At 35.2% G+C, this 18,250-nt stretch overlaps 1 protein-coding gene across 3 annotated transcripts in view; it reads right to left on the bottom strand.

Annotated features, from left to right (window-relative positions):
- The window catches only part of USP15 (ubiquitin specific peptidase 15), a 125,618-nt gene extending 109,892 nt beyond the window's left edge, over positions 1-15,726 (bottom strand). For all 3 annotated transcript variants that reach the window (XM_067697197.1, XM_067697198.1, XM_067697201.1), the window contains exon 1: positions 15,584-15,726. In XM_067697197.1, the coding sequence (XP_067553298.1) occupies positions 15,584-15,672 (89 nt within the window). In that variant the 5' untranslated portion in view covers positions 15,673-15,726. The remainder of the gene's footprint in view (positions 1-15,583) is intronic.
- Positions 15,727-18,250: the final 2,524 nt, after the last annotated feature.

The following is an 18,250-nucleotide window of genomic DNA, read 5'->3' as shown; positions in this document are numbered from 1 at the left end:
AGCTACACTGAGCGGCACAGGTATGCACAAAACATACATTTTAAACATCTACCTACATTCACCATGTGCGTTATGAACCACACTCTCCACATCTGGTGTTACAACTCCTTGGCAGATTTCGGATAACCCTCCTACCATTTCACAATCCCACTTCAAGCAAGTCTCATCTTTTTCAAAATAAAAATACCATATTTACTGCAGTATTAATGTATTTATTAACCATTTAAAATGTGTAAAACCATGCTACCATTTTATTATCTTTTTTTAAAAAAAATGGGTCCATGAAAAATTTTTTAAAGCTCTGTGCCCCACCCCTATTTTTCCCGTGTGCCCTGTGGTTTTTATTGCATGATTTTGCATATAGCACAGTGATTCTTAGGTACACATGCTGCATTACAGCAGAAACTTACAAAAATACATTGTAGTTGGATTAAAAACATAAATGTGAAAGCAAAAATATAATTTTTTAAAAGATACAGAAGAAAATCCTTATTACTTCAGAATATAGGAAGAGTTAAGACAAAAAACAAAAAATCTTAAAGGTAAAAGCTGATAAAATTGCGAGGTTAAAATGAAAAGTTTCTGTTCAACAAAGGCACCAAGTAAAGAAAGATACAGATTGGGAGAGATACTTATACTGCCTATAACCAACAAAGGATTAGAACATGAAAAACTCCTTTAAATTAATTTTTTAAAAAGAGAATGCAAAAAAAGGGCAAATCACAGAACATCAGAATGGTCTCTACACATATGAGATGTTCAATCTCATTAGCAGTATGAAAAATACCAATTAACACCATACCACATCATTCTCATGAAATTGGTGAAAACACAAGCACATGCACATGTGTCAATAATATTAAGTGTGGAGAAGATGTGTAGTAACTGCAACTCATAAACTACCAACTGGGGTATAAACTAGAATCCTCATTTTGGAGAATTTGGCAATTCTCCAAAGAATCATGTATTGCCATTGCTAAGTTTTACCCTACAGAAACTCTTGCACATATTTACAAGAATACAACTGAAGAATACATAACGCAGCATAATTTGCAAATGGAAAATTGGAAAAAAAACCCAAAACCAATATTCATCATTCCTACCAAGAAATACTACCCAAAAACTAAAATGAAAAATACTACATGTACTAACATGGATAAATCTCAAAACTGCAATGTTGAATTAAAAAATACAAGCTGCAAAAGGCTACATGTAATATAACACAAACATATTAAGATAACATAGATATGCACACACAGTACAACTATATAAAAATTTTAAACATGCCACAAATAATATTATTCATAAATCCATGCATATATTAAAAATATAAGCAAAGAGAATAATAAAAATCAATTTCTGGATGGTGGCTCCCTCTGGCAAGGGAGGGAATGGGCTAGGATTAGGGAAATATGTACAGGGAGATTCAACTGTATCTGTAATGTTTTATTTTTTTAAACTAAGAAAGGTGTACACAGGTGTTTTGTTATATTTTTCTTTGTATTCTGAAATATTTACTATGACTAATATGTTTTCTATTTAATATAGAATAATAGTTTATATATATCTTCATATATATACACAAAATGAAATGGAGTCAAATGTACAGACTATGAATAATGCTGCAGTCAACAAAGCTGATAGATTCAGCAAATGAAAATTTCAAGCATAAAAATAGGATAAAAAATATGTACAGCAAAATGTATAAAATGCATAGCTTTAGTTTTATTTTTTAAAGAAATTTATAATTTTCTATTACCTCATATTTATCTTTTACATTTTATATTACCTCTTCCAAATCCAACAGATGAATTTGCATTAGATTTGAACAAAAAGCTTACATAAACTTTGAAGAATTTTCTTTAGAAAAACATGATTTATTTATTTCCAAATTGATCAAATTATGATTCTGATATATAGTAATGTATTCATTTTCAAGAAATATTTCCTTTTGGTAACTAACGCCTAGTAAGTAAGCCAGAAAAGTAAAAAATGACTGGCTGACATCTCATAAGAAAAGAAAAGCACAAAGTACAGAAAGTAGAGATTATTACCCTTGATATCTGGGAAGATAATATAAGCAAATCAATAAAAAAAATCCTAAAACTGACAGAAATACTGATTTTGAGCTGATCAAGCTTTAGTATCAAATATTACATTAAACTATAGACTTGCAACCATCTAAAATTCAAGTAAATACTAATGTGCAAACATCTTGATAGCCCAAAGTACAGAGTAGTTATTAATCGCTTTACGATAAACAGACTAAGTTTCTTACACAAAGGAGTCTATACCTTATAGATGAAACTAAAGGTGAAATATTTCTGAATAATATTGAGCCACCTGACTGTTCCCATATAAAAAGCTATGAAGCAAATGTACCAAAATATGCTCAAGATCATTTTACTTTTGACTGAGGCCTCTGGCTGTGGCTTAATCACTGTCATTCCCCTCCATTTCAGTGGATTACAAGGGATTTTATGACGATGCCTCACACTAGGTCACAACTGATGATTCTCAAACACTAGTACATCAATATGAAAATATTTTGATCATGTTATTATCTGAGTTCAAAAATTACTAAAGAAAATTTCATGGAGATTAAAGATCTATGGTCTTCAATCAATATCTCAAGTCCTTTAAAGATGACCCACAATCCTCCAGCATGTCTCCATTTAGCCTTCTCTATTTCCAATAATTTGCCAGTTTCATTAAGTCTCTAGCCCATTAGGCTGAATAGGCAGCCTTGCTGCTTACTTTTCAAGGAAGTAAAAGCCCCAACTTTCTTACTCTTTTGTTCCACACCTTTATCATACCTGATTCCCTTATATATCGTGGAGGATATAACCCTCCTTAAATCCAAGGCTAATAATTTTTGTTCCTAGTCTTTGGATCTAATTTCCTTCTGCCTCCTTGGAGACTTACGTCATTAACAGCCCCTATTCCCCTTGTTTCTCCCTGTATCTTTTCTCTCTCTTTTTAACTTAGCATATAAGAGGGGCCAACTCTTTTCCCCATTCCCCCCACATAACCTCCCAACTCACATATTCATTTCCTCTTCTATCTACCCCCATTTTTCTGACTTGTCCCCGCAGCCAAGCTCTCCTCAGCCCTCACCTGCTCTTCAACCTAGCACAACAGATCTTCCTACCTCAATGGGCTCTCAAAAAGGTTCTCACTAAGTTACCAATGGCCACCCTAACAAATCCAAAGGATCCATAATTTTATTACTATATCAATGCTTTTAAAAATAATCTGTGATTCTACCTTTCTGGGTGGAATATATATATTATATTATATATTATATCTAATAATAGTATGATAATATAATTAATATTGTATTAATATGATAACAGTAAATATATATTACATATAATTATATATACGTAATTTAACAGCATTCTCTTCCTCTGCTTAAATGTTAGTATTCCACAGAGCTGCTCTCAAATTTCTTCTTCTCTCACTGTTAATACTCTCAGTGATATTGTAACTCATACCAATGATTTGAAAATTTGCATCCCGAGGCCAGTCCTCAAGTTCTTTTTCACTCATGAACAAAATAAGTATTTTCAAAGTGGGGGCACCTTTTGGTAAATGTTAGATCTTTGCCTATCAGGAACTTAGCAGAAAAGCACACCCAATAGCAATTTGTTTTCATGATTATTTTTGCTTATAAATTTTCTTACCTCCTGAAATGAGACTTAAGTAGATGTGAATTCTAAATTTACTGTAGAAGAAGTACTAGACCAAAGTTCTCTTCCTGACATTACTTGCTGTGAGGTCTTAGAGAAGTTACTCAATGCTAAACCTTTAGATTGTTCATCTTAGAAATTGAAATACATTCATTCAAAAAATATTTATTGGAGGTCTACTACATATATGCTATTCCGTATGCATTAGTTGTTAGCAAAATAGCCAAGAGCCCTATGTTCATGGAATTCAGAGTCTAGTGAAGGAAAGTGGCAGTAAATAATTAAGACGTAGTAAAATGCTGTAGTAAGTGCTGTGACGCATAGGGAGCTATGAAAGCATAATAAAGGGGTCCCTATTTAGAATAAAGGAAAGCCTTTTTGAAAAAATAATATTTTAGCATATGGACAGGAGTTATTTCACGAAGAATAAGATAAAAAGCTATCTAGACTGAAGGAAAAGCACGTGCTAGGGCCAGAACAACTTTGGGAGTTAGGTATGCTGGAGGAACTGACTAAATGCAGTTGACAAAGGGAGAAGAGATGCTAGGTAAGGTAGGCTGGGGCCAGACTACATAGAGCCTTTAAGGTAACTAAAGATTTTATCCTAAATGCAATGAAAGCCAATGAAAAATATTTAGAAGAGATATGATCTGATTTACATTTCATGATGACCACTGGCAGTATCTCACAGGATTGGTGGGAGGTTCAAATACTCATGAAATGTTTAATAAATCAAAAACTTACACAAAGTTATGGGTACTTCAGTTGTATGGTGCTAAATATTCTAATGGCATCAAGAAAGACAATTTGTACTGTGGTCTGGAGAGAATAATCTTCAATGGCTCCAGAGAAGCGGGGTCAATTTTAGGACCCAAAATAAATCTGAGTCAATTTTAAGACAGTCCTCAAATGCAGAAAAGCTACTGCATTTTAGTAAGAACTAAAAAAGCCAGGTTGTAGGTTTTTTGTTGTTGTTGGGTTGTTTTGGGGGGGATGATAGTGGGGAAAGATAGGAGAGTCTCAAAAGTTGTTTAGTGTTTTTACACACACTAGAAGCAAATTTAAGAAAGATATAAAGGGACCAATAAATGACTTAGAAATAGTCCTAAATACAAAGACATTTAAAAGCAGTACAGGGAAATGGGGAAATCCCAAAAGCTGGATTTAGAAAACCACAGAGCTGGTGAATGTATAGTTGTGTGTTGTTTTTTTTTTTTTTTTGATTAGTACATGTTTATGCTGACAACTTTCAGATAAGCAGTTCCTTCTTAATTGCCTAATACTGACATAAATATGACGTTTATTTTTTCAAAAAAATCCTACCTTTTTCTCCTCAAAGTAGACATAATACTGTCACTCTTTTACAACTAAGAAGATACATAAAAATTTCAGCCTAATCCAATGTAGCACACTTAATCTGAGAACAACATGTGTAACTATTGTGCGTAGAATTAACAGCATAAACAATTTTGGATATTCACTCTATGACTAATCCTCTCATTTAATAAAATACTGTTTAAATTACATGAGTTGCAATAGCATAAACCATTTTTTAATACTAAAAGAGATATTAATAGTATCTAGTATTTTATTTATTTTTTTGATGTGGACCTTTTTTTTTTTTTTTGGTACGCGGGCCTCTCACTGTTGTGGCCTCTCCCGTTGCGGAGCACAGGCTCCGGACGCACAGGCTCAGCGGCCATGGCTCACGGGCCCAGCCGCTCCGCAGCATGTGGGATCTTCCCGGACCGGGGCACAAACCCGTGTTCCCTGCATCGGCAGGCGGACTCTCAACCACTGCGCCACCAGGGAAGCCCAGATGTGGACCATTTTTAAAAGTGCTATTGAATTTGTTACAATATTGTTTCTGTTTTATGTTTTGGTTTTTTGGCCACAAGCCATGTGGGATCTTAGCTCCCTGACCAGGGAATGAACCCACATCCCCTGCATTGGAAGGCAAAGTCTTAACCACTGGACCGGCAGGGAAGTCCCGTATGTAGTATTTTAAATCGTTATAAACTAGATATTTCACTGAATTTTTTTAAGTACCACAAACTAAAACTCATCAGTAAAACATAACCAAAGAAAGCTATGAAGTTCTTTCAAATAAACCATCAAATAAACCAAATAATCATCCCTTTATATCTTAATTTTTAGATCTGAAGTGTTTCCAACCTATTTTCTGCTCTGCACATTAAATTCATCAGTTGGCAAGAACTAATTTTTATGACCTCTTTTTACATCTAAACTAAGAGACAAATAAAGAACTCAGGAAGGAGGCCAAGTTAAGATTGTGAAAGTGAAAAGAAAACCCACAGAATCAGAGAAAATTCTGCAAATCATCTATCTGATAAAGAATTTGTATCCAGAATAAAGAACTCTTAAAATTCAATAATAAAGAACCAAATAACCAAATTGGAAAATAGGCAAAGGATCTAGACAGACATTTTCCCAAAGATATACAAAGGGTCAATAAGCATATATGAAAAGATGTGCAACATCATTAGCCACTATGAAAACTGAAATCAAAACCCCAATGAGATACCACTTCACATCCACCAAGATGGCTATAATCAAAAAGACAGGCAACAACAAGCACTTCAAGGATGTGGAGAAACTGGAGCCCTCATACACTGCTGGTGGAAATGGAAAATGGTGCAACTGGTTTGGAAAAGAGTCTATCAGTTCTTAAAAAGCAAACATAGAGACTCGGCAATTCCATTCCTAGGTATACACCCAAGAGAAATGAAAACTTGTGTCTAGACAAAAACTTGCACACAAATGTTCATAGCAGGATTATTTGTAACAGTCAAAAATTGTGAACAACCCAAATGTCCATCAACCGATGAAGGAATAATTCAATGTGGTGTATCTATACAATGGAACATTTTTTGGAAATAGAAAGAAATGAAGTACTGATACACACAACAAAACGGATGAACCTAAAAAACATGTTAAGTGAATGAAGCCAGGCACAAAAATCACACATATTATATGATTCTATTTACATGAAATACCCAGAAGGCAAAATCATAGAACAAGAAAGATTAGTAGCTGCCAAAAACAGGGAGATTTGGGTAGAAAAGGGGGCAGGGGAGACTGCTAATAGGTATGAGGTTTCTTTTAGGGATGATAAAAATATTCCAAAATTGATTGTGATGATGGTTGCACAACTTTGTGGACATACCCAAATCCAGTGAACTGTACACATCAAGTGGGCAAATTGTATGATATGGGAATTATATCACTATAAAGCTCTTGTATTTAAAAAAAAATAAAGAAGAGAGTGAAAGGGCCATAGATCTGGATGGAATTATTACGGATGATTTTACAGAGATTGGTTTTGAAGAAACGGAAAGTCAGGGCTTAGTAAAATGTACTGGAAATAATATGAATGATGTGTAAAGTCCTATAAGGTAGGAGCATGTAAAGACTGCAGGAAACGGGAAGCACCATCTGTATCAAAGAGCTATATTAGTTAGAAATGAGACTGCTACGACTAGAAGGCTAAACCAGAAAGACCTAGAAAATTCTAGAGGTTCCTCACATGGATAACTAGATGAATATGGTGTTTTACTAATATGACAAAGCTGTCACTTCTTGATTCTAATACTTTCAAGTATTCATCCCTCAAAAAAATGCTTCCATAAATGGCTATGGCTTATCACTCATAGGCAGGCAGTACAGTTTAAAATGCAGGCGTTAGAGTTGACTGCCTAAGTCAGAATCTCTGCTCTACCACTGACTGAGTATATTACCACGTGCACTTAACTCTGTACCTCAGTTTCTGAATCTGTAAAATGACAACACTATCACTTATTTCATACATGCAAAAAGCTCTTAACCTTATAAAAGAGTGGTAATATTTGTAATCATAGCCACAACTACACAGTACATATACTTAGCCACATCTCTCCTGAGAATCAAGTTTCTTCTGCTTGATATCCAAAGTTACGAAAATACATTTTCCATCTATATCAAAGAAAAATTTCTTGATTAAACTGTTAAAATTTGTCAAGCTGTTATATTGCTAAAAAATATAAAGCAACCCAAATTATCAGGTCTCTTTAACCATGATCATTTAACCCTTATCATTCTTTTTTTCTTTCCTCCAGTTTTATTGAGATATAATTGACATACAGCACTATATGAGTTTAAGGTGTACAGCATAATGATTTCACTTATATGCACTATGAAATGATTACCACAATAAGTTTAGTGAACATCCATTATCTCATATAATACAAAATTAAATAGAAAAAAACTTTTTTCCTTATGATGAGAACTCTAAGGATTTACTCTAACAACTTTCATATATAACATACAGCACTGTTAATTATATTACAATGGAATACTACTCAGCCTTAAAGAATGAAATTTTGCCATTTGCAACAACATGAATGGATGTAGAGAGTATTATGCTAAATGAAATAACTCAGACAGGACAAATACGTATGATTTCACATATATGTGGAATCTAAAAAATGAACAAACATAACAAAACAGAAGAGTCACAGATACAGAGAACAAACAGGTGGTTGCTAGAGGAAAGGAAGGTGGGAGGAGGAGAGAAATAGGTGAATGAGATTAAGAGGTACAAACTTCAAGCTGCAAAATAAATGAGTCACCGGTATGAAATGTACAGTGCCGGAAATACAGTCAATAATTATGTAATATCTTTGCATGGTGATAGATCATAACTAGACTTATTTTGGTGATAATTTTGAAATGTACAGAAATATCGAATCGCTATGTTCTGCAACAGGAAGTAACATAGTGATACAGGATAATTATACTACAAAAACAACCAACCAAACAAACTCATATAAAAAGAGTATGGTTACCAGAGGCAGGCGTGGGGGGAAGAAGAATTGGATGAAGGCAGTCAAAAGGTACAAACTTAACAGTTAGAAAATACATACATACTAGAGACGTAATGTACAACATGATAAATATAATTATCACCCTACCATTCTTAATCTTTTTGTTTTTTTACTACAGGAACTTGATGCTCTTTTTAATTTTGTCTCTAATGCTCCCAGGTTTTAACTGGCTCTCTATACTAAGTGAAGTCGGTAAGACAAAGAAAGACAAATATCAGATGATATCACTTACATGTGGAATCTAAAAACACGGATACAAATGAACCTATTTACAAAACAGAAACAGACTCACAGACATAGAAAACAAACTTATGGTTACCAAAGGGGAAAGTGTGTGAGTGTGTATGTGTGTTTTTGGGGGTGAGGTGGGGGGGTAAATTAGGAGAGTTTGTGATTAAAATATACAAAACACTATATATAAAACAGATAACCAACAAGGACCTACTGTATAGCACAGGGAACCATATTCAATATCTTGTAATATCTATAATGGAAAAGAATCTAAAAAAGAATGGATATATGTATAGGTATAACTGAATCACTCTGCTGTACACCTGAAACTAACACAACATTGTAAATCAACTATATTTCAATTTAAAAAAATAACAAAAACTGCCTCTCTGAAACTCAGAATAGCCTGGTCTCAGAGCCACATTGGACTTAACTTGTGAGAGCCTTTAACTTCTTTCACAGAGGAAGTCTTTTCTATGGCTACTTCTGCTAAACCATTTTCCTGAACCACAAGGAATTATCACACTAATATGTGGGTCTTCTCAAAACTAAAAGGAGAGTGGAAGGGACCGTATTCTTAATTCTCCTCCTCATGAAGAGGAAAAAGTAGTCATTACCCTCCTTTTCTTTTTGGAGAGCTATAAAGAAGCCATGCAGAATCTTACCGACAGAAGCAGTATTCTAGGCATAACCAAATATAGGTTAATCCTACAGAGGTTTTCTGCCTTATATTAGAATCCGAGCTGCTTCTTTTTGAGGAGCTATTCTTGATTGTTCCCTCAGATACATCATTTTAATCTGTATCCAAAACTGAGGTCACTTACTACCAATCAGTCTTATTCTAGGTCTCTTTAGTAGTGGCTTCTATGTAAACTGGATGATAAAGTTGAAAGGAACTACATTCCCTTTGTTTTAAAGAATAGATGGTGAAAGAATCTGGAAAAACGACTTCAAAGGAATAAATATAAGATACAGAGTGTGAATTACAGTAGTAACTAAGGAAATGAAAATAAGAGGCACAAACCAGGCTGACATTACGCAGGGAAGGAAAAACTAGTAATCGCTGAAAAATTCTATATGGAGACTAAGAAGAAATAGTTTACTGCCTTATGAAATACTGTTTGAATTACATGTAAGTAGTGACAGCACAAAACATTTTTAATACTAAGGAGATACTGGTAGGATTTAGTATTTTAAATCATTATAAGCCAGGTATTTAAAAAACCAGCTCTGAAATCATCACACACCCGTAAAATGAGGTAAATAAGAGTACTTGCTCTTATTATATGCTGCACATGTATAAAGCATTTAGAATAGTGGCTGGAACAGAGTAAGCACTCAATAAAGGTTCACTAGTGGTGGTATTATCACCTGTGAACCACATGCAAACCAAATGATTCCTCTGAGTTCAGACTTCTCATCTACAAGAAAGGAATATAAATACATACTTTGATCCTTATTTTGAAAATCCAACCAGATAATGCATGCAAACACCTCCACCAGTAGTTCTCAACCTTCCCTTTATCTCCCTGCCAATATATCTGATGGTGTTTCAATTCACTTTTATAATAATTATGCTTTTTTTGTAAAGTGATTCTCAAAGTGAGGAAAAGAAAAATCACTCTAAACTCATGTAATAAAACAAATGTATCTAATGACTAACATGGCAAAATTGATTTTATTAGCAGTGATGTTACATGGACTGTCAGTTTTCAGGAAGATGTTAAAGAGGTATCAATATGGTTATGCACCTTCCACTGTCTTAATTCAAATGTGCTTTGACTTTGAAAATTCACAAAAAGTTGGTAAACATAGAACATAAAATATCGAACTTTCACATTTGCATTTTCTGTGTTGGGCTGTTCCTATGGATTCTTAGTTGAAAAAAAGTCTTATGTATTTGTGGTTTATTGTAAACCAAACACTTTTAAAAATATGGGCAAAGTACTAAAACAAAATATCCTACAAGTTCTTCCTATCTGCTTGATATGCTGTTTCTGTAAAACTATATGAAAAGGGGCCATATGGCCTCTAACAAATCACTTATGATTACTGATAAACAATTAAAACCCCAAATCTAAATAATACACGATCCCAGTTTCTTTTGTTTAAATGTACTTTTGCATCAAAATAATATTTATTCTACATATTCAGTAAATAACCTATTAATCTTTAAACATATTTTAATTTCCAAAAGCAAGATGTTAAGATTTTCTACCATATCTAAACTGAACAGTCACAAGAAACAAGTGTGGGATAAAATGGAAGAATTCTGCTGCTAAATATAAAATAGACTCCATTTAAAGAGAAAAGAATGTCCATTTTTTAAAAAAGTGGAACACTTTAAAATGCATCTTTAAAATAAAAGGCAGCGTAGAACAGTAATTTTAAAACCTGAATTAAAGCCCCAGACTGCTTGGGTTCGAATCTCAGATATATCAATGTGTGAACACCTCTTTGAGCCTATCCGGGTGAATTCCTATTCTGGCAAATGTGAATTAGAGCACATTCACATTCTAGTACCCTAGAATTGTGGTGATGAGTAAATAAGTTAACATATGTAAGTACTTCAACAATACCTAGCACAGTGTTTTTAAATGTAATATGATCGGTCATAGCCTGACAAGTTTTTTCTTATTATACTTTCATGCAAGCAAGATTAATAACTGTCACAAAACTATTTTCTAAAAAGAACATCTAGTTAATACCTTGTATGTGCTAATAAAAAAAATGGTATGATTTAGTTAAAAATAAAGCCTGAATGTCACTAAGTAGATAAATGAAAACACTGACTAAAGCTCTGGATCTTCTTGGCCAATTAGGGTACATTAATCTTGGCTTCACTAACCACTTACAAGTGATTTTAAAACTTATGAAAACAATTAAATTAGGAAAAATTGCTTTTCTCGATTTTAAGCAACTAAAATGTGAAAAATACACTTTAATGTCCCTATTTCTGTCCTTATTTTCATCAATGTACCAACACTAAAAAACAGTTTTGCTTTCTGGTTTCATTTCCTGCAAATGATGTAATATATACCCTATTTCAGTGGTAAACACTTTGGTACAACTAAAGTTAACAGTAACAGTAATGTAAAAACTTCTCAACAAGTACACACTAAACAATTTGGAGTTCATATTGATTAATAGTGTCCATTTACATTATTAACTGATTTTTTGACTTAAGATTATTTTCTGTTAGTGTAAATCTAAGTCACAAAAACATAAGGGACCATACAAAATAAAGCCTCAAAGACTTCTAGGTAAAAGAGTAGGAATGGAAGGAAAGCTCTGAAATTGAAATTAGTGTCTCTCCTATCTAAAAACCTGACTGATGTGATTCCTTGGCAGTTTATTGAGACAAAAACATCATACATATTTTAAATGACTCTAAATGCAAATTAAAGCTACTCTCCAAAGTTACCTTAAACCTACTAGAGTTATTTTATTAGGGTTTATATAAAAATGACATGCAAAATTTAATTTATCAAGTTAGCTTTGAACATACTTGAACATAAAAATTAGTGAAAATGATTGGTAGATGAATAACATTTAATAAAATGGGGAAATAAAGCAGTGATTTTGGTGATTTGTAGTCATCTCTTTATTTACTCATAATAAATCTATTTTAAAAGAAATCTCCAAAGAGAGTATTCCATAACCCACACCATGCCTTTGTACATTTATTCATTTAACTATTATCCCCTTCAATAGGTTCCTCCATCCGTAATATACTTACATGCAATGAACTTTAAACAAATTTTCCTTTTATCTTAGCAGGAGAAACTACCATGTATCTGAAAATTAAATTATCTTTCATTCATCCTAAGCTAAACAGTTCTAGTTCCTTTATTCTTCCTCTATAGTTTCTAAATTCTAACAGTCTTGTTCCTGGTTTTCTGAATCTCTCCTTGGAGCTAAACACAGATCAAGAAACAGCATACAAGACCACTGCTTTACTCCATCTAATGCAGATCTGTGTTACTTTTATACCCAACCTTTTTAAGAGGTACAACTCTCTTGCATCAATTTTGACATTACTGTCACTATGAAGTCTAATACCAAACATATCATAAGGTTTGTTTCTCCTCATCTCAGACATGTGTAACTTATTTTCATTTCTAGAAGGTTAGCTTCCAGATAAAAATCATTCACCATTTACAAATAAACAGAAATTCATGTAGAAGCAAATTTTTATCCTTGCCCAGGTGTTAGCATTAATTACCAGAGTACTAAGAGGCAGTCCTTATCTGCAAAGTGCTCACAACCTAATTAATGAACTTTATTCATCTGCACACATTTCATTGTAACATCAAACATTAGTATTAAAATTTCAAGAATAAACTCATGGTAAACCTACCATTTTTTCTCAATAGTCCTTATCAGTCTTTCCAAGATAGTTATATACATATACCAAGACAATGTTCCATTTGCATATGGCCCATTTCAGCTATAAAATAACAAACAGGATTTGCCCAAATACCCATAAATGACTAATCCAACGATTTTTTAAGACCTTAAAAAGAGAAATAACTTTTTAACAAGTTTTAATGAGTTCCAAAAACATGAGCCCAAGGTACAACTAAATTATTAAATATCTTTACTAATTCTTTACTCATGAGTACATTATCAAATTTGTACTTACGAAATTATTCTCCTTAAAACTCTGAATCAAACTTTTGTTAATTCCTTTTTTGACAGGTTTCACCTGCTAATTCCAAGAAAACTGGCTCGCATATAAACCAAACTATATAGTTTCTGCAGTATCCCAGTACCATCTTTTTCCTGCATTTTTTTCTTTAAATAAGAGGGGAAATCAATTGTGAGGATAAAAATTTGCACATTCTGCTGTTACCTAAATATCTGGGCCTCAGTTTCCTTTTCTTTAAAATGGAAGCACTGAAATGACTCATTTATAGACTTCCAGTATTTACTCCTTTAAATAGATCTTTTAAAATGATTTACAGTAACTCTGTCAAAAAATAAAAATGCTAAACTTTAACATTTAGTGCTCACAATACTCATATTGCTCCCATCATCCTGTAGTATCAACACCACCAATTATTACTCAGTATATCAAAACCACAACAACATTAAAGAGAATACCCATATAAATAATACCTATATATTAAATTATAGATTTCTATTTTGTGGAAATCCACATTTATCTTTTTATGAGGTGGTAATAGGCAAGGTAAATTAAGAATTTTAAAGTGTTCTTTAACAAACAATAAGAATCAAGGATTCATTTCATCTTTAACAATCCACAGGCCAAGGTAAACATAAATGTCCTAGGAAATGTCTAATTTCCCCACAGTAATAAACATCTTAGGAACGCTGCCATATGAACAATAATTATTAAATATTTTTTGCTGTAATGCAACAAGTTTATGTTTACATCCTCAGGGATTTTTATCACATAAACATAGTATGCAGCCTAACAAAGTAGGAAAAAAGTACCAAGACTTAGATCAAAGTACTTAAATTCAAGTCCCAAGTCTGCCATCTACTAGTTTACTTGAAAATGATTCTAATACCACAGCACTGTATCAGAAATGGCGGTGATAAGAACGTAACTAAAATTTAATGTTATCTCATAAATAATCTTTTAGAATATTTCATTGACTCAGGATAAACCCCTATAATGAAATTATTCTGTCCATTTCATAGATGAAGGTGCTGAGGTGCAATGATTTAAAGTAACTTTTCTCAAAGTCATACTGCAAACTAAGTGGTGAAAAGGTCTAATTTGGGTCTAAATCTTATGTTCCTTCCACTAAGCCATATCGAGTAAATGAAAAAACACTCTGTAAATTATATACCACTGTATGGTGATGATAAGAAATGAAAATAACTTTTATTATAATAAAGAAGCGCATTATACTTCCTAATAAAACAGAGCACTTTATGTTACATGTTCACATACTGAAGTTATTCTGAATACCACTTGATATGGCCCACAAATATTAAAATCTCCAAATACTTCCTTCAGTATTTTAAGTATATCCTTTCGTATTTTATAAGTTTGAACGTTAACAAGTGACTTAAGCCTCAAGTGGACTTATCTACTTTTTGCAGGCCTGCGTTATCCTTCAAACAGGAGGGTCTTAAGAACTGCACTTCTAAGAGAAACGCTACCGGCGTCTATCAAGCCTCCAAGGCACAAGACCACGTGGTACCACTCAGAAGCCTAAGGTTCCGTACTCCCCTCCCTCCTTTTGACAAGGAACTAGGAACTAAGGTTCCTTTCTCTTAAGTGGCGCCCTGACACATGCCACCTGTGTAGTACGAACCGCAAACATCCTGCAGGCGGCCTCCCGGAAGAATATGAGAATCAGAATAGGGAACTTGGAGGCCGACAATGCCAGGAAAAGAAATGACTAAAGAAGTAGAGAGTGAGATCCTGATCAGCTGCGGGACCAGGACCTGTCAAACATTAAGAGACTCACACCAACGAGTTTAACCTATCGTTCGGGAAGGCCTGGGGTGGGAGCGGCACTACCAGAGGAAGAAGGACGAAGAGAACTGCACGAGCCGCCGGCGCCGCCGCCGCTCCCCGCAAGCCTCTTAGCATGCCCCGACGAGCCACGAACCCTGGCCCTCTTTTCGGGTCCAATCTTTGCTCCAACCTTTCGGGAGCGGCCAAAATCCTGCTGCCCGAGGCGGCCGCCGCCGGACCTGCCCGCACCTGTCACCACCGAGACACCAGACCGCAGTTCCCGCCCAGTTCTCCACCACCCTCGGGCAACCACAGCCACCTCAACCCCTTTCCCTCACCAGGTGTCCCCTTTCCGGAGCGGGGTTTTGAGCAGCGTCGCGATGTCAGACCGCTGGATGTCCAAATCCGCCGCTCCGCCTTCCGCCATCTTCTTCCACTAGCGGTAGCGGAGGCGGCAGCGACGGACGGCGGCACGCCCCAGAGCATTGTGGGAATGGCGTCCCGCGGCCCCGCCCAGTCGGCAGGTCGAAACCAAAAGAGACGTAAGGTTGGGGGGGTGCGCCTCCGGAGAAGCGTTGGGCCCGGGCGGAGTGAGTGCGCCGCGGTGGTCTGCTGCCCCCCATCGGCTCCCGCCCGTCCAGCAGCTCGCCTCGGCCTCCTCCGGCCCGCGACCGCCTGGTTTTAACTCTTGTCTGTGGGGCCTCGGTCCTCTCGCGCTTCAGTGGTGCCACCACCCCGTCCGTCCTTGACTTCTGCCTTCCCCTCCCTCTTTCCCACAGACGCCTGAAAACCCTTATTTGCGCATTCACTCACGCTTGAGGGTGGGGCGGGGGGCGTGGGGACGCCTAAAATATGGCAGAAAATTTTTAACAGGTCCGTGACTCGAGTCTTTTCGTTGCGAGTCGCGGAACCTAAACTCGGTGAATATTGGGCCAAACAGAGAACAATACGAAACCGAACGCTTAGCCGCAGTGATCTGCCTGGGCTCTTTCTTGCGCTTCTACTCCTGCTGTAGATGGAGACCTTTTACAGGTTCTTTGTGACGCCTTCCCAGGCACACCCAGATAGCTAAGCTGCAGTGAAAAACATGTTCCAGTTCCTCGGTGAACAGAGTGTAAAATATGTATCGAATAATGCCAGGTACTAAAGGGGAAAAAACGGGCAAGAAACCCATTCTCCTAGATGTTAGGAAGTAGCATTTTCTTAGGCGCACCTTCGCATGGTGTGTGCACCTGAAAGTAGATAATACCAACTATTATTTGAAGCTAGTTGTGTTATAAATGGGAAAATCGAGTTTCTCAAAAGTCAAATGCCAACGTCACACAGTAAGTGGAGAGGCAATCCAGCTTCCAAAGCCCACTGGCTATCTATACACTATAGTACTCTAATTACCACTCCGTATGAAAGCCTATATTAAAATGTAAACTGAGCTGCACTAGAGTCATAAAACAACCCCCCCCAAAACCTTTGTACAACTAGCGGCTAGCACAATGCTGCCTAACATATAAGAACCACCCAAATATGTGTTTCATAAATGAATTGTGGCAAAACTGCTTAAGTAATTCCAAGCATGAAGATGTCTGGAGATTTGACTTTAAGATAACACGTGATGTGAAAAGACTAAACGATGGATAAGAATTCCTGCATGATCGCTCTTGTTTACTCATTTTCAACCTCTACCCTAACTCATTTGGTGAGAATGCAGTAACTGGGTGTAATATGCTACTAAGAAGTGCTAAATCCTTCCAAGAGCAGTGTATATTGGCATTGTAATTTGTGTGTATCAGCATTATTACTGCTTATTTTCTTTGAAATAATACTATTTTGTATTATCGTATCATCCTTGATTTGAAATTCTGGAAACGGCTTCCAATTACTGCTATTTCTTATACATTTGACTCTTGACAAGTTAAAAATTAGAGTTTGTTTAACTATGAATACCATCAAAGGGTTACGTTTCCCTCCTTTCCCACCCAACCTCTGAAAGAGAACTAAGTAGTTTTCCAGAGAAAGGCAGCATGATATGGGAAACATAGTGGAGTCATATGAACATGAGTTCAAACCTCATCTCAACCTCTAGCTGCAAAGTGTTTAACTTATAGTTTAGTCATTAAATTGGGAATAACAGTACCTATGTTAAAGAATTTTTATAAAGATTAAATGAAACAATGTGTTTATTACTTGGGACATAGTAGCCAATCAATAAACACTAATGTTCACTATTGACAGGATGAATTGTAATAATGTGTAAATTATATCTCAATAAGGCTGTTGGAAAAAAGTTACGGACTTTGAAGGCAAACATACTCTCCATCATTTTATAAACATAACATAATTGAGAAATGATGCCTCATGCACACTCTGCTGTCCAATTTCCTTTCAAAGAAAGTGCATTTTTGATATGTTGAAGTCTGTAGCTATGCAAAAAATGAAATAACCTTTTCTTCATTTGCACCATGTTCAAGGCAATGAGTTAATTGGATATAGATGTGTAAGTTCAATGACAATTTGAATTATATGTCAGATTTATGAGGTCATTTTGTAGACCTAACTAGTTGCCTTCAGAGTCAAGAAAGAAATAATAGTCATAGTATTTTATTTAACAAGCACTTATAAAGCGCCAAACCAGGTTCTAAACACTTTGATGGAAGTATTATCTTGATCCTCATAACAACTGCATGAGGCAGGTATTATTATTATTACCATTCTGTAGATGAGGTATTGAGGCAAGTGGCAGAACCCAAATTTGAAACCAAACAGTCTAGCTCCAGAATCTAGAAGTTTTGAGTAAGCTTTTGTTTTTCTACTGACCTTCATGATCTTGATTACAGCAATCAACTTTCTAGTGACTTCAGTTTACTAATCTATGGAAATTCTGCTTATTTTACTTGTGCTTATTCTACTCTCAATTATGAAGAGAAATAAGATATTGTTTATAAATACTAAATTGGTTAAGGTCCACTACTGAATATTTTCTCTACTGAATAACTAAGTAGATAATTGAT

This window comes from Pseudorca crassidens, chromosome 11 (genome assembly GCF_039906515.1).
Source record: "Pseudorca crassidens isolate mPseCra1 chromosome 11, mPseCra1.hap1, whole genome shotgun sequence".
In the NCBI taxonomy this organism is placed as follows: domain Eukaryota; kingdom Metazoa; phylum Chordata; class Mammalia; order Artiodactyla; family Delphinidae; genus Pseudorca; species Pseudorca crassidens.
The sequence above is the reverse complement of the archived record's forward strand: the minus strand, read 5'-3'. Positions and strand labels throughout refer to the sequence as shown.